This window comes from Fistularia commersonii, chromosome 5, assembly GCF_037954325.1.
Source record: "Fistularia commersonii isolate RoL2024-O1a breed Wild chromosome 5, RoL_Fcom_v1.0, whole genome shotgun sequence".
Classification (NCBI taxonomy): domain Eukaryota; kingdom Metazoa; phylum Chordata; class Actinopteri; order Syngnathiformes; family Fistulariidae; genus Fistularia; species Fistularia commersonii.
This window is the reverse complement of record NC_141288.1, coordinates 18066133-18090026: the sequence shown is the minus strand read 5'-3', so window position 1 is coordinate 18090026 and position 23894 is coordinate 18066133. Positions and strand designations below refer to the sequence as shown.

The following is a 23894-nucleotide window of genomic DNA, read 5'->3' as shown; positions in this document are numbered from 1 at the left end:
AATTCAGCTTCTAAAAACAAAAAAAAAAGCAATAAATCTGCGCCGAGATAACAGCAACAGCTTTAAGTTTGTTTTCACATGGAATGTGATGTTAAACTGGTTGTGGCGGCTTCTAGGCGAGTGGGTCAGTTTAAGTGTGAACACAAAGTGCTGCGGAGCTTTCCTTGCCTCTATGAAGGGTTTGGTAATGGAGTCTGGTGCTGCTGAGACTGTCTCTGCAGGGTCAGAAAATACTCTACGTACAAACAGTCACATTAAGACAAAGCGGTTGCGTAATTATTCAAAAAAATGAATTTAAAACAAGCTATGATGAGTTCCTACCTGTACTCCCCGAATGTCCCGTCATCTTCCTTCATGGGCTGGATCTCTGGGTCCTGGTGAGCGTCTTCCTTTTCTTTCACTTGGATCACAAACATGGGCTTGTTATTATCAACGCACATCCGTCACACACACACACACACACACACACACACAAGATGCAATCCTGTCGCCGGCGTGTGTGAATTACCTGGGTATTTGCCCCCTTTGTTCCTCTTAATGAAGCAGACAATGAGAAGCACCAGGATGAGCAGCGCGATGGCGCACATTAATCCAATGAACCAGCCCTGGGTGGCGATGTCCACCTGCCGACTGGGAGCGGCTGCAAAAACATCAAGACACAGAGACCAAGGTTGGTGTGAAGCGAAGTCTGAATTTGTGCCTGACTGGTAGTGTGTCTTGAAATTACAAAAAAAAAAAAACATCAAACTGTCTGAATGTAAGAAAGACAGTAGCTAAAAATAAATGAAAGGACTGCATGACTGATTAGCCAAAAGTTATTTTAAATCATAAGGTAAGAATTCTCATTCTAGCTTTTTGACTAATTTAAAAGTCTTTTTTTTTTTAATAGAAATATATGCACTTCTGCACAGTGATTATGATGCTTATCCACATTTAAATAAATATGAAATCACAATTGTATTTTAAATTGTAAGGTAAGAATTCTGACTCTAGCTTTTTGACTAATTTAAAAGTCTGTTATTTTATCAAAATACATAGAATTCTGCATGGGGAATATAATGCTTATCCACATTTAAAGAAATATGAAATCACAATCAGTCATATTCTAAATCGTAAGGTAAGAATTCTGATTCTTGCATTTTGACTAATTTAAAAGTCTATTATTTTATAGAAATAGATGCAATTCCACATGGTGATTATAATGCTTATCCACATTTAAATAAATATGAAATCACAATCGTTTTTAAATCATAAGGTAAGAATTCTTATTCTAACGTTTTGACTAATTTAAAAGTCTGCTTTTGCATAGAAATCCACACAATTCTGCACGGTGATTATAACACTTATCCACATTTAAAGAAATATCACAAATTCAAAATGCTGGGAAGAAATTGTTCTTAATTTCATTGTGAGCCTGACTTGTGATCGTGCATAAAGACACTGATTTCTGGATATGAACAGCTATGAAAGCACTTGAGAGAAATTAAACATCCGTGCTTTTCCCCCCCCTATCGCCCAGCCTACGTCTTAACCGTGCGACACAGAGATGACAAGCGATGTTAAAGAAACGGATGCGATGTGTAGGACGGGATGATACGACTGATGTGACGAGGACGAGGCGGGATAAAGGAGAAAAAGAAAAATCAAAATGAAGGTGAGGTTGTACGGACAGCTGATGGGAGGCAATGGAACAAATACAGGAGTCTGTCCTGAGGCATGCCGCCTCACCTGGCACCGTCACCAGCACCTCGTCTGTGCTGTGGAGCGTCGGGTCGGCTGAGTCTCTAGCTACCAAACGCACCCTATAGGACGTCCCGGGCTTTAAACCTTTTATCATGTGTGAGTGAGAACCGTTTACCAACTCCTTTTTCCACTCGTCTTTACCTGAAATTGGTAGTTTTGCATTGAGAGGGGGAAAAAAAATACATCGACTTTAGAATCCTAGTATTATTACCACGGGATACATTTGAAATCATTTGAAACTCAGACCGACGCATTCATGCACCAACAAGGAGGGAAGCCTTACTGTTTTCTACAATATACTCCACATAAACATTCTTATGATGTCCAAAGTATTCCCAACTGATCACTGCCCCGTCCTCCGAAACAGACGTGTTAACTTTTCCAAACGCAGGGCCTGCAGGAGTCACTGAGCACACAAGAGGAAAATATATGCGTATATACATACTGTATATATATATGTATATATGTATATTCATGACATAATGTGTAAAAATCTTTAACTTAAATCCTGAGTGCCTAAATGTGGGATAACGCCTTTCCAAAATGTTGCATGAAAATGGTGCATTCAAATCAAAAAAAAAAATTTTTTTTGGATAGATATGGAACAAAAAGGAAATAATCTTGACCCTTTCCAGGATTCCTATATGGGCCCTCCATCTCAGTGAGGAAAAAAATAGTTACAAATGAGGATTTGAAAACCAGCACATTCATTGTTGGACTGCTTGAATTAAAAAGCGAGTTAAAAAAACATCCGTCTGTCCAAGAATTAGCCGTGCCTGCGACATAAATGATAACATTTTACAGAATCTGCAGGTGAAAAAAGTCGGTAACCAGTGTGAGGCTATGCACGCGTTCATGTCGTTCTTCATGATCACCCTGTTCATTTGCAACGCTGAGATCTAGATAATATCGACACTGACATGGGGAAGTGCTTGTACCCTTGTGAAACGGGGGTGGCGGAGACTGAGTGACGGGGTGGGTTGGGTGGGGGGGCTCTGTGGGGCCTGGAAGGATACGGAAAAGAGTGAGACAGAACACATGTGCACCACATTGGCAGGGATTCAGTGAGGGAAGGAGGGGGAGGGGGGTGCTGCTGCTAAGGACATGCTGTGTTTAAACACACCGTGAGTCAGTCTGGTTTAGTTTCACATCCAATAAAGTTGACACAAAGGCTACGATGCACCATGCGTTCATCTATTCATTTGAAAGTCTAATTTACAAACATTCATACAGCAATAGGGCCGGGCCATATATCAATATATGCTGCAAAATATATATGATTCCAATTTTTTTTTTTTTTTTTTTCATAAATTCAAAATATAAAATCGGAAATCATTTCAATTGAGAAGCATCAATATTTTTATATATTTTATATTTTAAATTTGAAATGTATTAAAGTGCTCCTCATCAGGTATGATACAAACCTGATTAACACGTGAGTTTACACACCGAACAGGCTTATTATAAAGCCCAGCCCCTGATAGCGATACACAAGAAGTGACAAAACTACACTGAGGCAAACGTCCGTACGCGACATGCACGGATCCACGACCTCACACAGGTTCAACATGAGGGAAGGATGCACGTTGATGCAAACTAAAGCTACAGATTACACTACGCTCCTGCGACCAGTGTGAACGGAAAGGGACTGACTGCTTGTTAATTCCATGGATGTCAGTTATAATGGACAAACATGCTAGAGAAATGTCATGCAGGGATAATTATTAAAAAAAAAAAAAAAAAATATATATATATATATATATATATATATATATATATATATATATATATATATATATATATATATATATATATATATATATATATATATATGTATGTGTGTTATGTGTTACAGCTGTTTTTATTATATGTACAACATGCAGGTGAATCCACAGGCAATCTTGGGTTACCTTTGCCCATCTCTACTGTGGGACGAGTGTGCGCTAAAGAAATCGGGACAGAAGAAGTTGAGTGAGTGAACGCAGTTGGACTTAATGATTTGGAAACAGGGATCCTCCGACTGTGCGCTCTTCATTTTAACCGTAAAACTCAACAAAGTCTTTTTTTTTTTTGCCCATCTTTCAGCCTCACAAGGCCGTCAATCAGACATTCGTGTTTAACTCACTTGTTTCCATAATTGTAAAGGCCTCCCCTGTTGCAATGGGGCCGGAGCCTTTGATTGTCTTTGCACTCAAGTATAATTTATAGAGCATGCTGGAGTTGAGGTTGTCCAGGGTAACGGTCGTCACATTGGCAAGAAGAGTCAAGACCTTGACGGGACCCAGCTCCGCGGTGCTGTTCACTGTCAGGGAAGCTGGAACAGACCAAGGGGCGGGAAGGGTGAAAAAAAGCAAAATAAGGGGGGAATCATTCATACAACTGATGAACGAAATGGTTAGAATCAGATTCCGTGAACCAACCCGGTTGATATTTGAGTGTGTATCCGATGAGACGTCCGTTGATGTTTTGTGGCGCGCCCCATTCCAGGGTGAGAGAGTCCAGGCTCCGGTTGATCACGTTGAGAAAAGACGGCACTCCCGGGACTGCAGGAAGACGGAGGAAAAGGGTTTTTGGTTGTTTTGATGCCTTCGATGATCACATCGGCTTGCAGTTATTAGGGTGGAGACGGTCACAACATCCAAGATGGACACCGAACCACAGATAACGTGAACGAGTGATTCTATTTTTGTTTTTTTGATTTTAAAAAATAGATGGATGGATGGATGGATGGATGGATGGATGGATGGATGGATGGATGGATGGATGGATGGATGGATGGATGGATGGATGGATGGGATAAGATTTGAAATTCTTTTGTCACAGCAGCGCAATAATGACAGTATCAATAATATAATAGTATCCTCCTTCCTACTATTATTTATTATTGTTATGTTTTACTTGAAACTCTGGCACAACAATTTCCTTCGGGATGAATAAAGTTGCGAAGTTGTTCTTATTCTTATTCTTATTCTTAAATATGGGTATAAAGATAAATACAGCAGATAAATAGACTGCAGATAGAACAACAACAAGGGTAAGAATAGACAACAGAATGAAAAAAAAAGATCTGCTATATTTTATTTTATTTTATTTATTTTAATGTGGGAAAAGAAGATCCAAACTTTGATGTGATGAGCAGAATTGCCAAATCGGTCAAAACCAATGGGATTGGGATAAAATCAAGGAAAAAAAATGAATTATGATAAAAATGTGTTTGAAAATCATCCAGTCATATCCGTCAATATTTGTGTCAGTGTGAATGACAAATATGGCACAGAAGGCTCAAATGTAAATGATCCATTTAAAATGATGGATTGATGTCAAGATAAAAATTCTCGGTCCATTGCACAGTCTGTTTCTTGGCTTTCCAAGGCAAACGTGAGGCGTAATTCAGTCGAACGAACCTCCCTCGGGTGTCTCAAACGTCATGCTGTGGCTTGACGGGCCTTCTCCTATGCTATTCAGGACCCGGATGTGGAGTTTGTAGACACTGTACGGCTGAAGATCCGGCAGATTTCCTTCGGTGCAATTTCCGTCGAACGTCAGAACTTGCTCCTCCTGCGGCTCCACCTCCCCCTCCGTCTCGTGCAAGCCTCGGACACGGCTGTAGTACACCTGCAGGGACCACCAAACACTCACACTTTAATATCAAACAAAACCCTGGGATCGGTTGGGAAAGGAGGTGGACTGTAGCCTCATGTCCAAAGAATCACCTCATGTGGACTACAGGCTTCTGAACTGAACACAATCCAAAGTGATTTGATTATAGTAATTATCTGCAAAAGTGACAGTGGCTAAACATGTACCTTGTATCCCTTCAGCTCCCCCATGACCGAGCCGGGGGACACAGGCTCCCAGCGCACTTCGGCCAATGTGCTGTTGTGAACCATCAAGTGCTCGATGTCAGGGGCGGACACCGGCACTGCAGGAGAACGAGACACAGAACTAAAAACTACCAAATATCCGTTGCTATTTATGAATGTCCTCAAATGTTATTATTCATGAAGAGGAACATTTTTGAACGGAATAAAAAGTTCACTCACCGTCTTCTCCAGAGTACCCAATCACTACTTCGGGCACTGGCCCATCCCCGTAGTCATTGGACGCTTGGACCCTGACCTCGTAGGGCACATAGGTGGGAGTTTCAGACACGACGACCTCTGACATGTTGACGACAGTCTCCGAAGCCCAGTCTTGGTCCACGTCCATCTGCCTCCACTGAACTCTGTACTTCAGCCCTGGCCCGTTGGCCTTGTACCCCGTCAGTGGCTGAAGAGAGTACGGTATTGGGGGCGAGTGAGAACAAACAGAACTACAGTATCCGGGTGTGGAGCGACGTATGAAAACCAAATCCAAATAAAACTCCCATTCTTCACCGTTGATACATATTATTAGATTAGGCCGCATATTTTGGTCAATTTAGGAGAGCTGTAATAAGACTTTTTTAAAATGTCTTACCCAAACCCTGTGTATTAATTAAAAACACTAATAATAATAATCAAAAAAAAAATCACGTCCTACTGTGGGGACCTTCCATTGATTGATATAAGTTATTTATGTATTTCCACATGTTATTAAGCTCTTCTTCAATAGATCCATCTTCCAATCTTGATCCAGGGGCGAACACACTCTTGGCTGGCAAGTGTATATTTTGGCTGGCTGGCCACATTTCTTATCTAATTTTTATGCGCGGGCCCACTAGGTATCATGTAAATTAAACAGAAATGAAAATTGCAATTTGAATATTTACATTTTTTTGGCATTTTATTTCAACTTTTAAAATCATAAATGATCATATAAATGTACCGACATTATTTCGTACGGAATCATCCATACAAAAATTTAACAGAAGGAAAAAATAAGGAGTTTCTAATTTCAATATGGATTGAAAATACTTATTAAAATATTCAAAGAAAGTCATTTCGCGGGCCGGATAAAAAAAGCAAAGCGGGCCGGACGTGGCCTGCAGGCTGTAAAATGTCCAGGTCTGGTTCACAGGCTTTAAACCTTTCTCTTTGCGAAAGCTTATAGTTAGAACTTGGCTTACCATAGGTTGACTCTGCTGTGGGATATTCCGTGATGCACTTCTCTCATCCCTCCCACTCTTCCTATCCTTGTATGCACTCACATCTTTTCATCAATGCATGCTAGTAACCTCATATCCTCTTCCGAGTCCTTGGGCTCTCCCTTTGGATCCCAGGGGGGCGCGGCTTGATCTACTGCAGCATCTTGCCTGCCTTATGATGAATATTGAAGCTCTGAATGTATAATTTCAACTAGTCAGTGCTCCTGGTATTACTAGGAATAGATCATTTGTGTCTCTGACCCCGAAACGCACTCCCTCTTTCCATCCCGACCGGTCGAGGCAAAAGGCCGCCCACACTGAGTGGACCCATCTGTCCAAGGTTCTGGAAGGGGGGTTTCTGTAAAGAGTTTGGTCCACACTTGCTCCATGTGGAGAGTGTCACCATACGACTGCGCTGTGATTTGGCGCCACGGGAACAAAAATCTGACTCTGAGCAACAGGACTTCAAAATATTTCAAATATTTTACCGTCCAAGAGATGACCAAGTTGTCCGGTTTGGTTCCTTTTCCCTGAACATCTGCTGGGTTTTCATCGGGAGCTGGGGAAACCCAAGACATTGCCTTTCATTAGACGGCTGTCGGCGGATACTCGCGGTATGCTTTGCGCTGCGTGCAGCCGTACCTGCGGGGCTGGTTCTGTACTGAGCCGACGGGCTGCTGGGTTTGCTGTTGCCGACGGAGTTCACCGCCAGCACACGGAAAGAGTAATAGACGAACGGAGACAGGTCCAGATGTGCGGTGGTGCTGGTACCGTCGACCTCTTTCATGTCTACCCAGATGCCCGGCTGGTGTAAACTGTCCTCGTACTGGATCACAAACTCTGAAAACAGAAAGGGAGGCCTCTGGGTCTCGACTTGTAGTGTCTGTTCTGAACATTCCCTTTAAAGTAACGACACGCTTTCCAAGAAGCGGCGGTTTGTAGGGACGGAACCGAACACGACGTACTCTGCGTGGGACTGTTGTACTCGTCTCCTGGGACCCAGCTGAGCCGAACACCTCTTTCTGTCTGGTCGCTCAGGTCCAGGTCAGTCGGGGGGTCGGGTTTCCCTGAGGACATGAGAAATAACTCAGCGCAACAGAAAAAAATTTATTTTTTGTATCCACCGCTGGTTTTGTCTAACACTTTTGGTTGTAGCACAAACTTTACCAACTGTTTCCTAAATACTCTAAAGCAGGGGTCTCAGACTTGCGGCCCAATTGCAGCCCTCAGGACAATATTTTGTGGCCCCCTGCCTGAATTCAAATCGTTTTGTTAGTGCGGCCCGCGCTTTTTTCTCATGTGCAGCTGGGTGTTTTATACAGTGGGTTTTAAAAAAAAGCGGGCAAGGAAAAAATGTAAAAGTAACTTTGCTATGTAGCTAAAGCTTCAAAATTTGAAAAAAACAATTTTTTTTTGATGAAAAATCGTCCAGTGACATTGTTAAAACGATCTTTTCTTTTCTTATTTCTATAAAAACCACAAAAACGATAGCAAAAAAAAACCAGCCAAAATTAAAAAGATTGATTTAATAACCAGAATAGCCCCCATTAGCCATGCTGTAAACATTATACCTCCTCTTATACATACTACCAATCAATTTTCAAATAAATTCTACTGGCAAATTTTCCCAGGTGGATAAGATCAACCACATTTTTAGGGTGTAATTTAATCAATTCTTTTCTAGTATTAATTTGTCATGTATTTTTTAGAGAAACAGCTCATTACATATCAAGATTTTTATAATTTACCTGTTTACCTCCTTTACACTAAAACAAAGGAAAAAATTGAACACATTGTTACTTCTAGGTCATGATTTTACTTGTCCAGCCCCCTTGACATCAAATTAAATGAGTCTGACACCCCCGCTCTAAAGCAATAGTGCGCTGTTACAGAGGGAGAAGGAAGTCATGCCAACGCCTGTTTTAGGTGATATCTTAGGGAATAACTAGCCAAGAAGCATGTTTTGGTTGAACGGACAAACTGTATAAACATAAAACGTCCTGTGGATCGATCGATTAACTGAACGATTATGTTCAGAATGCATACGAGCAACAACTTCGATCTATTTATTTAACAAAACCCGTGGTTCCAGTTTAGTTGACGACCTGCAGATCAAGTATATTGAGTGAAAAAGACGAAACAAAAATTTAAACAAGCGATCACATACTTATAAATCATATGATAAATGTATGATGTATGGAGTAAAAGGAAACCGGCAGAAACTAAATGACGGATAAGATGGAGGGTGGAGATATGAGAATCGATACCACTGGTGATGAATATGACTAAAACTGTGGACAGCGTTGGTTTACCGTAGACAATAGCTGGGGTGGGAGTGGGCTCTGAGGCAGCGTGGAGCAGAAGTAGAATACAAGAATTACACGTCAGCGAAGGAATTTCAGAGGACAGCAGAAAAGCAGGAAAATGACAGAGATTGTTATCGTTCTTCGGAGTTCAGATGAAAACAAATGCGTCGGGTTAAAGGCATCTGACGAGTGTTGGAAGATAACCCATCTTGCGGAGCGGAGGGTTAGTCAGAAAACACCGGGACTGCTTGCTTAGCGCTTTTTTTTTTTTGCAATAATAAAACGGTTTTCCCCATAAACATCAACATATCAAAAGCGATGAAATTGTGACGCCAAACTTTCCCCAGCCAGAAATTATACGGGATCATTTATTCCTGGAATGCTGACGTCAGCGTTCTGGGAGAAATGACTCCTCGCTCCGCACCGGTTATCGTGGTGATACCTCGCTGTTAAATTGTAAACCTTTGCATCGGGCGAAAATCCCGGGTTCACCGATAAAGCCCTCATGCAGCGAACGGGAATAAACGTACCGACAACAGTGAGCACGGCGCTGGCCGAGTCCTTATCCAGGGTGGTTTTCATAATGCAGGTGTAAGTACCTTCGTCTTCATCGGTCACATTTTTGATGACGAGACTGTCTCCATCCACTTTAAACCTGACAATGAACACCGAGCGGCATCAGTTTTACCCAGATTTCTCCACAAACTGAACCGCATGTGAACTCGTCTACCTGTCGGCGTCGGGTAGCTCTCCGCTGTCTTTGAGCCAGGTCCTGGTGAGGGCAAGAGACGGGTCGTGTTTGACCGTGCAGTCAAACACGGCGGTCATGCCCCTCTGCACCACCAGGTACTCCGGCAGCCTCATGATTCGGGTCGCCTCTGCAAGAGAGGAAGGGGGTCGGATAATTTCATGACACGTGCAATGGAAGGAACCTTTTGCATTGGAATGATGAGGCTTTCTGAATTCCTAGTGGCTGATGGCAGAAGTATAACCAGTGTATCAGCATTATAGGGAAAACATGGTAAGAAAGCGCACATTTAAATACTGCATATACCCCCATCAGGGGTACAGAAGTGGACATTGTGGACACCTACAAATACCTGGGTGTCCGCTTTGGACAATAAACTGGACTGAACCTTGAACACCTATGCCATCTTCAAGAAGGGTCAGAGCCGCCTGTTCTTCCTCAGGAGGCTCAGATCTTTCAACGTCTGCAGGATCATGCTGCAGATGTTTTACCACTCGGTGGTGTCCAGCGTCATCTTCTACGCTGTTGTGTGCCGGGGCAGCAGGATCAAGACAGCTGTCGCTAACAGACTCAACAAGCTCATCAGGAGAGCTGGATCTGTCCTGGGAGTGGAGCTGGAGTCTGTTGTGCAGGTGTCAGAGAGAAGGATGCTGAGGAAGCTCCTCAGCATCATGGACAACGTCCATCACCCCCTGCATGCCACACTGACGTCCTGTCAGAGCTCTTTCAGTCGTAGACTGATACCACCAAGGAGCTCCACTGAACGCCACAGGAGGTCTTTCCTACCTTTCCTACCTAATTCCTCTTCCCTCAGCCAGAGGGAATCTTCAAATCTTTGTCCTTAAGACCTTCTTAAGACATTCTTATTCTCCCTCCTTCCTACTATTATCTATTACTGTTAATGTTTTTGCTTGAAACTCTGGCACAACAATTTCCTTCGGGATAAATAAAGTTCTCATCTCATCTCATCTCATATATACACTTGACAACGTACTTCTTTATCAACAACTCTGAGCTATGACGGGCTTTGTGATAATATTAAATACTTGAATAATAATAAATACATTAAATTAAATTAAATAATAATTCATCAAATAAATAATATCAATGCGCCGGCATTAATATAGGAATGCGCCGGCAGCAGAGTTGAGAGCGAGTGTGTATTGTCCAGGCATACCTGCGCTTTTAATTGGCCTATAGTCATGCATATATGAGCATTAAAAGGAAAAAAAAGGCAAAATAGCACAATATGGATGCCAATACTGTACGTTAGTACATTAGAAACGGTGTTTAGTTAAGCGACGAACTCGCTTGACGACAAACCCAAAGGAACGCAACCCCGTCGTTAAGTGAGGACCACTCGTACACATGTTATAAAAGATTTTTTTATATAAAAAAAATCAGGGCGGCGTGGCGCAGGAGGTAGAGCGAACGTCGTTGTTGAGCAAGACACTGAATCCCAAACTGCTCCCGCGGTGTTGCTTGCAGAACACAAATTTCCCCAAGAGGGATAATTAAAGTATGACTTATCATAATTATTACATGCAGCGCAGTGGTTGACATCTGACCTTTGACATCCAGGAAGACATTGTTCTCCTTGACCCCCAGGTTGTTTGTGGCGATGCAGGTGTACTTCCCGCTGTTGTGCGGCTGAGCTGCATGGATCTCCAAAGTACCGTTCTCATAAATAACATAGTGCTTGCCATCTTTAATGCTGGTCTGACCATCTTTGAACCTGCACAGGAGCGGTGGGGAAGGGGGGGATCATTGTTTGTGAAGGGCTGAAGCCTTTCCGATATCAAATGGAATACGAGATCTAATCCTCACCATGTGATAACAGGTATTGGCGAGCCGAAGGAGGCGCAGTGCAGGATCGCAGGGCTGTTGCTGATGACCTTGTATACTTCGTTAGGCGGAGAGAGTACTCTCGGTGGCTCGGCTACGGGCGAGAGCAGAACGTACCGAAATGTAGATTAACCGTGACCTCGTGCACGACGGCGTGTACTGTGCATTCATTACTCTGCCTTTCCTCGAGAGGTATTTTATACAATTTGCTGAGCCGATGTGAAACCAAGTGACGTGCAGTCAGGGGAGGCAAGAGAAGCCGTGCCTCACTTGCCAATCTTGACAGAAAAAAATGTAAAATGAAAAACAATGAAATGGTTGTATCTATCAGTGATTTGCACTTGAAAGGTATTTTTCATTTAACGTCACCAGTTTTAGATTTATTTGATTCAAAATCCCTAGATTTTCCCATTTACGGTTCAAATACTGAAACGTGTGTTGATGCTGCGGACTATTGAGCCTCAAAGTAGATTGCGCAATGACAGCTGACTGCTGGCATGGTCTGCGCTAAGATCATATTGCTATCGCTCTGTATGTCGCTATTAAAATGTTTAAACGCCTCTGCTATACGGACCACATTTCAAATGTACGGTGTTTTCTGTCAACAACTGTATGTGTGTTACTAGTTTCTTGTGCTAAACAATCATAAAACAGCTGCAAAGAGCCACTAAGTGAGGCACGCGGTTCTCGTGCCTCACCAGCCATGAACCTCACCGCACGTCACTGGTGAAACCGTGCGATGTACGTCTGCTGAGTCACTTGACACCAGTGTGAAGTCATTGCGATGCTCGTCCGACCGAGACTTTCCTCACCCAGAACACTGACGAAGGCGTTGGCCATCAAATAGCCGAACTCATTCGACGCATAGCATTGGTAGACCGCGCTGGAGCCAGACTGGACGTTGCTGAGAATAACTGTGTCGTCGTCCACCTTCCGGTTCGGATCCTCTGGCGCATCTGTCATATGGTCAAAGACAGAACACAGTATATGATCTGGATAGAGTAAGAAAATAAAACAATGCAAACCCTAGGAAAACAACATGCGATAACATGTTGCCTTCGCTTGCATGCTAATTTTGTCCATTGTTTGCAGGAACTTCTGCAAAGGGGGAATAAGTGCATGTTGTTTGACTCACTGTCCATGGGGACTCCATTGACAAACCAACTGATATTGGGCTTGGGATCTCCATTGACCCTGCAGGTCAGGATACCGGTCTCGTTCGGGGCGAGGATGAGGTTCCTTGGAGCGCTGACCCAAAATGGCGCCGCTGCACGAGGTGATCACAAGAAATAACGAGTGAGAAATCTCACGTGAGGCGGGTTCCCTTTCCCGGAACCGAAAACATTTTCGAACGTCTCTTTTCGACTAAAATGGCGACATCAAAACTGCAAGCAATGGAATTCTCGGTAGTGATTCCAAAGTGAGTGATGGTTGCTAATGTTTGCTTATATTTGGATACAAATCAGCCAAAGAAACATTTGCGATATACAGATGCTGCAGAAATGATTTCCGCTAACCAGACATCGCTCAACAACACCCCAATGTGACCCCGTACCTTTGACGGTGACCTTGATGGTGTGCTGTTCCGTTCCCAGTGTGTTCGTGGCCATGCAGGTGTAGTCACCGGCATCAGATTCATTCACATCGGAGATCTCCAGGGTTTTCTTGAAGTTCAGGAAGGTTACCCTGCTGCCCTGAAGTTCACCTCCATCTTTCTGCCAGGAAATGTCCGGAGTGGGCCTGAAACACACGACATGTTATCATTATTGTCCGTATATCATCTGCATATATTGTCTATCGTCTCATTCTGAGGCACCATCATGCACCGATAGTCATAGTATAACTAAAAACAAGCAGCAATAACTATTAGCCATAAAGTCTGCGGAGGTTCTCAGTCATCCAGGTCATGGTGGATTCTTTTTGAAATCTTCTCATCTTGGCAACTGGATTTGAATTTCTTCACTTGAAGATGTTTCACCCCCTCATCCGAGAGGCTTCTTCAGTTCTAATGTTGGGATCCGGAGGCTATCGGTCTTCGCAGTTCTTCACCGGAGAGTCTCGTCAAGCAGCAGCCGTGCAGGAGGGTGAACTCCGGCAGGTTCTGCCAGCCCTTTGTTGCCAGATTGTTGGTCTGGAGTGGGTACCTCCACACGGACCACCATTCATCCCTTCCTGGCGGATCTCCATTATCTCCTTTTTATCCCCGAGTCCGGAAATCTACTTCTCTCCTGGCAAGTTCCTCGTTCCCAAGCCCAGGTATCTACATCTCAACTGTCCTCGCAAGTTCCTGAGACGCGTATGGATCCGGCAGAGTCATCCGTTCACTTCCCTTGTAAATAAACCATTTGAACGCCTTACCTCCTCAGAGTGTTCTTGCATTTGGATCCTAAACTCTCTTAAATCATGACATCTAATGACCCGTGGGGAGTTTCCGAATATTATAATCCTTATTAAATATAATCGGACACAGGCCATTAGAACTGAAGAAACCTCTTGCATGAGGGGTGAACGTCTTCAAGTGATGAAATTCAAATCCAGTTTCCATGACAAGTAGATTTCGACAAGTGCAATGCATCAAATTACAGGCAAAAAATGTATCATGATTAACCAATGTGCTTCATAAGTTTCCTCCGAGGGCGGTACTGAGTAAACAACGTTGAATGTGTAAAGCGCTCTGGAACCATGAGGTCTAAGTGGACCATAAAGTCCAAGCCGACGTGGACTTACAATCCTTCGGCGATGCATTCCAGCTGCAGGGTCTCCCCTCTCAACACCATCTTGGTGCTGTTGTTGCCTTGAGGCAACATGAAACCGGGACGCCGCTCCCCTCCCGGGCTCGCTGGACACACAGGGGAGGAAAACCAAATCAGAACGGAGCGGGACATATTCCAATCCAGCGACAGCGTTACAGAACAATGGGTTTGGAAGTAAAGGGTTATGACATGAAATTCACTCATTTGTTAAAATGGGAAGAGGGTCGGGACACGTGACCAAACACACAGGAACAGATAGTTTCTTTTTAATATATCCCTGATGGATTTAGTCTCATCAGAGAAAATAAAAACAAAATGAGGGATCAATGTGCCCAAAGGTCCACATCCAGATGAGAGGATGAGAAATGAGATCCAGAAATCGAAAGCGTATTGTGACAGTCAAATAAAATAGCGGAAAAATGTGTCTGTGGAGGTTCTCAGCCACCCGAGTCATGGTGAATTCTTGCCGAAAAGGCGTTTTCGGCAAGAATGCGGTAAAAATAGAGGCCTTTTTCTGCTGGTTCCCTGAATATTTCATTTTACTTTGATTTTCTTATCAAATTCATTGCATGGAGGAAAACCCCACTTTAAAATGCAACCTAAAGAACCAATGTTAAAAATCGTGAGACATTACCTGATATACAAAAATAGCTCAGAGGTGAGCTAGAAACTACCTAAAAGGTGCGAAATTTTATTTCCACTGATGACATACGACTTGGTTTTAGCGCGATTCCTTGGGTAAAATGCAACTCCAGCACTTTGTCACTGTGTTGGATGCCTGGATCAACGCTTCCTTATCTGGACACGAATTAATCGAGGAAAACGAAAATCATCCCCCTCGGAAGATGAAGTTAGAAAATAGCGTTGGGCTTCATGGGCTTCTCTGAAGGAGATCAGACCATTGTTGTGAAGTCGAGAGGGATAAAGTTAGTATCAGGGTTGAGTTTATTTTAATACAACCACAGTAGGTACAGGGTGGGGTCAAAGGTGAGTGTGAGTGTGTGTGTGTGTGTGTGTGTGTGTGTGTGTGTGTGTGTGTGTCAGCTCTGGTTAGACCAGGGAGTGGATTCAGGGCTGGATTTACACTGAAGGGGCTGAGAGGGAAACGACCCTCGCAGAACTTACCACTATAAAAATCAGTGACATTGTATAAAGAAGCCAGAGTCTCATTGATTGTTTCCACTGTAAACGTAACAGAAAGTCATAAGCAGGCATGCAGAAGGAAAACCATTTCATTTTACAATGGCTTTTTTTTTTTTTTTTTTACATTTTAAACAAATGCATTACTCGGTCAAGTCAGTAACATCCATACTTCTGACGATGAGACGAGACCATTGTAAAATAAAATACTCATTTGCTCAGGAAAGATAAGCGTGAATTATTTGAGAAATTTAACTAAATGTCAAAAAAAAAAAAAAAAAAGAAGATGATTACCGAGATAACGCTCTAGGAAAAAAAAAAGGAACGTGAAGAATTAGTAACGTGTTATTTCATGATTTGCGGCCGACCATTCGGTGTCTTGACTTACTCTCCAGCACAGTGAGTGAGATGGGCTGTTTCTGCTGGATGGTCTGAGTGTGGGGGAAGCGAGCGTAGCAGATGTAGTCAAACCTGGTGTCCACCGGGAGAACATTGGAAAAGTACAAGTCTCCGTTCAGTGCCTGGGAAACTCGCTTATTCAGCGGCAGCCTCATGAAATCTGATGGGTGGAGAGCGAAAAAACAGCCCGTTCAACATGTTAGCCACATCGTCTAATTATACCGTCATCACGGTATGTACACCAATTTACCCCATTTCAACCCATGCATGTTCTTTGCTACTCAGCAAATGACCCATTTGCATCTAAATATCTTAAGTCCCATCCGGAAAATAGTGTAAGTCCATAGACATATAAGACAAGGAAGTGACTCACTGTTATCCATCCAGAATATGATGGGGGGAGGCAGCCCTGGAGGGGGTCGGCAATGCAGCACCAGAGAAACCCCGGTCTGCACCACGACGGCCTGAATTCTCTCTTTGGACCACAAGGGGGACCCTGGGAGTCACAATAATCATACAAATTATTAAAGGGCGCACAGCGGGGAGGCGCACGTTCAGATATTTGCCTCTGCAGGCTCGCTTTGACGTCGAGTTGCTTGCGGAGCGGAATTTAAAAACAAAGGGAAGCGTCTTTGTCCCCGGGAGGAGCTGGTTTGGGATCAGTTTCCACAGCGATCAATGGAACATATGCACAACATGTGAGTCATTTATTCATTGATTCGATATCTGGGCAATTTAGGGTCTCCAATGAACCTTTTGCATGTTTATGGGAGAAAGTCCCAAGGTCCAGGCCGGGGGTCGGCAACCTTTACCGCTCAAAGAGCCATTTGGACCCGTTTCTCCATTGTAAAGAAAACACCGGATGCCACCACAACCCTTTTGAAATTTAAAATGAATTAACACAGCATATAACGTTTTTTTTTTTTTTTTTTGCGTTTATGTATTAACAAAATATGTGTTGCTTTTTTTTTCTTTTTAAATCAATGAACAACTGCAGAGAAAACGGAATTACATTTCTGCATGCAACAAAACATTGGAACTCTAAAAAAAAAAAAAGAAGTTGGATTGAAGGTTACTTTTAAGCAAAATACTCAATGTCTATTTGAGTCCTTCTTGTATTTATGAAAAAAAAAAAAAAAAACCCCAAATTTAAATCACCCACTAAGTTAACCAAAAATGCTGTGCTCTCATCCTTTTACTGGCCCGTGCAATTATTAACAGCGACAAAAATATTTTAACACGTTTTATTTAGATGTGACAAGATCACCATAATCTTCAAATTTAAAATTACACTTTAAAAATAACCCACGGCCATCAGACCGTACAACTGCAGTCCGGACGGCACAAAGCTCTGACCGGCTGGAGGTGCTTCTGTGCCTCTGCAACCTCATTACCTCACTCACTCACACGCCACGTCCTAATTCCATTGCCTAGTTTTTTTATTTTTTAATCCTTGATGGTGTCACTCCACTCGCATCATGTTTATTTTTCTCATTGTTATGATCACTCTGTTTCTGTTCATATCTTTGTTTTTGGCCTTTTTATTGTCTATTCTCACCCTGGCTGTCTGTCTTTTTTTCATTCTGTTGTCTATTCTGATCCTTATTTTTTTTATGCTACTGTCTATTTACTTTAATGAATAAGTTGATCATTTAATAAGTAATTTATATATATATATATATATACACACACACACACACATATGTATGTGTATATATATATATATATATATAAAGATACTTATTAATAAGTGATTTATATATATATACTTTTCAACAAGTAATTTATATATACTGTACATATACATGTATAAATTACTTATTAAATCATGTATTAAATAAAAGATAGTAAAAGAGAGAATTTTGTATATATGTATATATAGAAAAAGAAGAGAATTATAATTAATAGAAATATATAATTAATCGAAAAGAATACATTTTCCATAATTATTAGAAATTGATAGAAAACGGGATATATAACTAAGCTTATTATTAATCTATAATTGATAGAATTATATATATAGAGAGAATATATATATATAAATATTCTCTCTTTTTCTATTTTAATTTTCTCTTTTCCTCTCTTTGTAATTTTTTTTATTTTATTTTACTCTTGACAACTTTGATGCTGCCGCCCCATGTGCCCCCCAATTGCGGCTTGGGGACAAATAAAGTTTTTCTGTTTCTGATTATAATTGTCTCTTTTATTTATATTTATACTCATATTTATTTATATTTATACTCATATTTTTTGATATTGCCATTGTTGCACTGCTATGACATAAGAATTTCCCCTATGGGGATCAATAAAGTATATCTTATCTTAAGTGCTTTGTAGGCTTGAACAGATGGAAACGTAGCCGGAGCGATTACGTTGGAAGGGAGGGATGTCTTACTGGACTGTCTGATGACTATTTTGTTGGACACAGCCGTGCCGTGATCGTTGTGAGCGGTGCACTGGTACGTCCCCTCGTAGGCCTCGGCCTTCTCCTCGCTGATGTCGATGACCAGGGTTCCTGAACCGGGTCTCATCAGCACGTTTGAATCCTTCTCAACGTCAAAATGGGTCCCGTTTCGTGTCCAGGAAAAGCTGGGGAATCAAGAAAAACACACTCGTGTGCGAACGGAGGAAAGAGAAGCGCCGGCTTATTTGTTCACGATTTGCTTAAATCATCCGGACGAATTTGAGGAACTAATTTCACGGCCGGGAGGTATCGAGTTCAGTCCTTGCTGACAAATATAGCGCGGCCGATTCAGTCCGTCAGGTGCGCTTCTCTGACAATCGCTCTCCTAGACAACAGTTGCTATGGCGATTTATATTTCCGCAGTGTTTCAGGTGAGGTTACCCTCAGGAGGAGACTGGGAAATTCACAGGAGGCTATAAAACTGAATGGAATACAGAAATGTCTTTCTTTCTCCTATTCCGCTTCAAGCGCTTTAGGGCCTCCGTTCCCCCGGGAGGTGGAGAAACATGTCATAAAGATGTCACATGTCTCACATCGGATGGGGTTTTCCTTTGGCTTCGCAGTGGATGATGATGTTTTCCCTCGGGTCCAAGATGTAGTTCTTCGGAGACTGTAGCGTGATGGTGGGGGGTTGGGGCACTGGGGGGAAAAAAAAAAACAAAACGTGAGATGTTACAGTTGATGGAGGTGTCGTGGAGTTATGGAGGACAGGCTGGCATCATGCAAAAAGGATTTTTTTTCACGTCAAACTTGAAAACAGCAGCCCATCCCTTTAATCCAAAACACGGCAAACACAACAGCAGCGGCTCTTTGAGATCTACTGACACACAATGGACTTACCGGGGAACGAGGTGAGAGGAGCTCAGTGTCAAAGCAAGCATGTCACACCGTGTTGCAAAAACAGCATGCAAGTCAATAGACACACACACACACACAGATACACGCAAACGGGTTATGACTATGTCGGAGCAGCATGAACTCCCGCATGAGAAATCAAAGCAGGATCCGGGCAAACTTACATCCTTCCAGCACTTTAGCTTTTGTCCGCCGTGACAAGCAGAACCGTGATGGCAAAACATTGGAGAAATGGGTTAGTTACCGAAAGGGGTCGAACCGGGCGAGACAGCCGCGGTTTAACCCACCCTTCCTGACAAGTGAAAAGCATTTTGGCTACTTAAAGAGGAGGTCAGAAAATGTCAGAAAGGTGCGGTAAATGCAGAAAAAAAAAGCAGCAGAAGTCAAATTTTCATTCGGGCTGAGTGGTCAAGGACTCTGACTTAAGAAGTAATTCAAAGTAAATCACATGCCTCGTCATGCAAAGTCCAAAAAAAGGATCTCTATTAACTAAACTTCTGCTTTTTGGCACTATTCTACAGACTTGATCAGCTCGGTATAATTTTTTTTTAAGGCATTATGTTTCAAATTTGCAATTTCCTCGGTTGCCGCGGGGATGACGTCAATACGTACGATCGAGAGGCACTTCCAGCGCTGTTGTCACGTGACCGAGGAGGATCAGCAGCACAGCTCCAGTGCTTGGAAACCGCTTCCTCTTCCCGTCCATGTTTGGATGAGGCTCCCCTGTCCGGTCCGAGCTGTCGACTGAGTAAAGCTGGTCGGAAGAAACACCCAGAAGAAACAGAAAAGGAAAAAGGCCAGTTAGTTTATCCGTGTGTCGCGCGAACGGTCGTGCGGCTTCGTCGGGTTTCATCGGCTCCGGGTCGAGCGGCCTCGTTGGTCGGAAAGCAACGGGTTCACGTGAGAGTCGGCAGGAACTCCTAAAACTATCGCGGCGCAAACAGACCCGGGACACGAGTCCTCGCTGGTCATACTTTTAAGCCTCTTGGAAAATTCTTAAATAAATACTTCATGTGAATACAGAAAAATATACTGTTCAACAACACAACGTAACTCCAAGTCAATCACACTTGGGTGAAATCAAATTGTCCGTTTAGGAAGCAACACTGATTTGTTTGGACTTGTTTTAAGGACATTACGTCAACGTTGGATCAGCCTGTCGTGTGTTTTTCCACTTTAATTTGGAGTGTGACTCCAAATCCACACCTCCACGGGTTCATACATTTGATTCCATTGATTGATTTTGTGTTCAGCACATTCAACCATGTAAAGAACAAAGTATTTAAGACAAATATTTCATTCATTCAGATCTAGGATGTGTTATTTTAGTTTTCCCTTTATTTTTTTGAGCAGTGTATATTCAAAACAAATAGCAGTTCGACTGCAGTCCGGTGTAAAGCTGTTAAAGTTTACTATTTACATGTCCAGGACTACAACTGTCACAAACCATTCCTTCATCACAGCTACAGATGATGAAGGATATTATCTTTTTTATTACTATCCTAGGAACTTGATACACAAACAACAAATGAGGACAACTTGCTAATTTTGCAGTCATTTCATAATGTTTTTGTCGCAAAAGTTTAAATATTGGATACCACGTATCTTGTCACACACTCCTTGATGTGTGTCAGAACCCACCCAAAAGGGGTCCCACCCCCCCCACACACTTTGGGGACCCATGAAATAAACATCCAGTGCCACAGCTAAAGTGCTCTTCATCCTGCCAACACAGAGATTCTGGCAATAAGACACGTCCAAACACAGTAAATTCGAGTACTCGTAGCCTAAACAATGTAATTTATCGTCATTCTGGGCTGTTATTTACCTTACCTCGCGCTCGAGAGCCCACAAAACGGCAAACTATAACTCAGACAAGAGGCGTTTGGACACGGTATAGGTCTCAGACTTAAAATTAGCTCAGCTCACAAACCCATCCCACGTGTTCGCCGGTAAACTGGTAGAGTGGGCGGAAAGTCAGCGGCTCGATTCCCCGCTCCTCCGCCTGCATGTTGAAGTGTCCTTGCGCGAGACACCGAACCCCAGGTTGCTCCTGATGGCGGGTGGACAGGTGGAGACCATTGACCATTTTAGATCAGGGACTTAATAAATGTTTTATACTCTTTATGGGCTGACCACTTGCCAGCATTTTTCATTACAACTTTTCCTCCTATTAATGAAACATCTCCAAAACATGCTTTCAATATCTAAAGAAATAAAATGACATTCTGACCTTGTTATGTTTTCAGTTCAAGCGTGGTGATATTTCATGACAAAACCTTGTTTAAAATGACATTTTCCAAATATGGTCTCCCTTGGCGAATGTTGGATTTCCATGCGGTGTTAAAAGTGGCGGCAGGACAAATTCCGCCACCCCCTCGCAAGTGGCTAAAACCTCGGCGTAAACAAAACGTAAACCTGCTTTTTTTTCCGATAAACCATCCAGGTCTTTTTTGGCTTAAAAGGAAGCGTGAGCTTTATCGAGTAAACCAGTCGCCAAGCTGCATATATTAGGTTTAACACAATTAGAACATACATTCCCAGATATAGAATAAAAAAAAAAACGTGGATCTAATACTAACATATTACAAGCTGTTGAGGGGTTTCAACACCTCCTGCAGCAATATGTCACATTTCTTCATTCATCGCACATTGACAATATTCCTGCTCCCATGTCAGATTGTCCTTGACCTTCCAGATAAAGGGATGCCAAGCTGACAGGGCAGAGAAGCAAGAAACCTTGAGCTTTAAGGTGAAAAGGAGGGACGATTTTAAATATATATACATATATAATATATTTCTGATATTTATCCATCAAATTCTGTGATTCCTCATGTGATTACCTTAATTTTCGGACTATTGGGCGCACCTGAATATAAGCCGCGCCGGCTAAAAATAACAAAACAAATATATGTGCGCATATATATAGGCCACACTTGTTTATAAGCCGCGGGTATCCACGCTGTAACGTGATATTTATGCATAAAGATGTTACAGAGATATTTTTGAGCTGTTAGCTGATCGCTAACTTTGTCTTCCTCCTGCGCACTTAAACCGTTAAAGTTGTTTTCTTTGGTGTCAGAGTTGAACAGCCTGGAAATTTCATGGTAATTTCATTGGTCCGACGTGATGCGGCTAAATGTTTTGGCAGCATGAAGCTGCTTAGCCCAATAAATCCATAAATTAGCCGCATCATTTTCTAATTCATCATTCAATTCTTCATCATTCTAGCACTAAGTTTTCTTTTATTTTGCCTTTTGCACTTTAAACTCGGTCATTCTCATATCACCCTTCATGCCATCCGCACCGTGTATATAACTGTGCACTTTGTAAATAACTTGTCTGTCTATTTTTATTTTCCATCCTGTAAATACAAAATTTCACTGTGCCAGCACATTTACAATTACAAATCTCGGTTATTGATTCTTGAATTTTAAGCCGCAGTGTTCAGTGTTATGAAAAAAGTAGCGGCTTGTAGTTCAAAAATGGTTTGGATAGTTTGGATAAATGATTATACACTGCTCAAAAATGAATGAAATATTATGAAACACTTTTTTCTGTCCAGAGTTGAATGTGCTGACAACAAAATCGCACAAAAATAATCGATGGAAATCAAATGAATGAACCCATGGAGGTGTGGATTTGGAGTCACACTGGAAATGAAAGTGGTAAAACGCCGTATATAATTATGATAATATCATCAATTACTCGCACGTGCAAAAAAAAAAAACAAAAAACGTGAGGGTGAGATTTTCAAACCCTCGGCTCACTTAAGGGGCGACCCGGCCGTGGCGGAGACGCGGCGCGCCCCGATGATGCAGGGTCGGAGTGCTCGCGAACGCACGAGGCGAGCCGCCTCGGATCCAGCTGAGCTCGGCACAGCGTGCGAACCACGATCCCCCCGAGGCACATTAATTATGCAGACGTGTCCGACTCGATTTTCGTCCGGCTCGGACGTCGGGAGGGAGCAAGAGGGAGCTTCCAAGGTGGATGCACGGTTGAATGCGATATGATAGTATGCAAATGCAAACCCTATTTTCGGATTAATTTTCCTTGCATTTCACGCCGCTGCAGCAGAAATGGCTTCCCCCTACTACGCCAGAACCTTGGGTCATTTACCCCGAAAGGAGACGGCGACACCCGCTTATATATGGCACTTTTGTCTCAAAAGGCAATGAATAACAAAGTGGAGGGGTAAGAATGAGCGATGGGAGGGAAGGAGTGCGCGCATACGGCCGGCAAAATGAAACGTACATTTGAAATGGGACGCATGACAGGGACAGATGTGAAAGAGTGACCCGAGAGAAAATAATACCTCAGCTGGACTCGGTGGAACCCGACCCATATATCTTTACTGAGCCGCAACGATCGGCGTTACGGTGTCGCAGCTGACGACACGTTTCTGAGATTGAATTACGGCTTCAGCGGAAACGGTCGACGCGACATCGCGCTCGGCATGTAAACATCGCAATTTAGCCTGAGTTAAACGTCACGGAAACGTCACAGGCGCAGCGTTACGTACACCTCGCTGTACCGTCGTCGCTATGCCCCGTAAACCTCAATATAGGGATTTAAT

The 23894-nt window shown here is 42.7% G+C and overlaps 1 protein-coding gene across 8 annotated transcripts in view; it reads right to left on the bottom strand.

The window, feature by feature from the left end:
* The window catches only part of nrcama (neuronal cell adhesion molecule a), a 68746-nt gene that overhangs the window by 4740 nt on the left and 40112 nt on the right, over positions 1-23894 (bottom strand). Inside the window, exons 3-32 of one of the 8 annotated variants that reach the window (XM_086147098.1) lie at positions 19931-20072; positions 19483-19500; positions 18997-19102; positions 18395-18588; positions 16373-16495; positions 15989-16159; positions 15586-15642; positions 14435-14546; positions 13263-13447; positions 12843-12974; positions 12520-12663; positions 11690-11801; positions 11431-11597; positions 9845-9992; positions 9645-9769; positions 9121-9150; positions 7774-7875; positions 7451-7648; positions 7297-7367; positions 5787-6012; positions 5550-5695; positions 5148-5358; positions 4164-4286; positions 3869-4057; positions 3654-3686; positions 2682-2747; positions 2027-2149; positions 1729-1884; positions 509-640; positions 322-400 (exon numbers count right to left, since the gene is read on the bottom strand). In XM_086147098.1, coding sequence (XP_086003224.1) covers positions 322-400; positions 509-640; positions 1729-1884; positions 2027-2149; positions 2682-2747; positions 3654-3686; positions 3869-4057; positions 4164-4286; positions 5148-5358; positions 5550-5695; positions 5787-6012; positions 7297-7367; positions 7451-7648; positions 7774-7875; positions 9121-9150; positions 9645-9769; positions 9845-9992; positions 11431-11597; positions 11690-11801; positions 12520-12663; positions 12843-12974; positions 13263-13447; positions 14435-14546; positions 15586-15642; positions 15989-16159; positions 16373-16495; positions 18395-18588; positions 18997-19102; positions 19483-19500; positions 19931-20024 — 3773 coding nt within the window. In that variant the 5' untranslated portion in view covers positions 20025-20072. The remainder of the gene's footprint in view (positions 1-321; positions 401-508; positions 641-1728; positions 1885-2026; positions 2150-2681; positions 2748-3653; positions 3687-3868; positions 4058-4163; positions 4287-5147; positions 5359-5549; positions 5696-5786; positions 6013-7296; positions 7368-7450; positions 7649-7773; positions 7876-9120; positions 9151-9644; positions 9770-9844; positions 9993-11430; positions 11598-11689; positions 11802-12519; positions 12664-12842; positions 12975-13262; positions 13448-14434; positions 14547-15585; positions 15643-15988; positions 16160-16372; positions 16496-18394; positions 18589-18996; positions 19103-19482; positions 19501-19930; positions 20073-23894) is intronic. The other 7 variants (XM_086147099.1, XM_086147100.1, XM_086147102.1 and 4 more) reach the window with 7 other exon arrangements.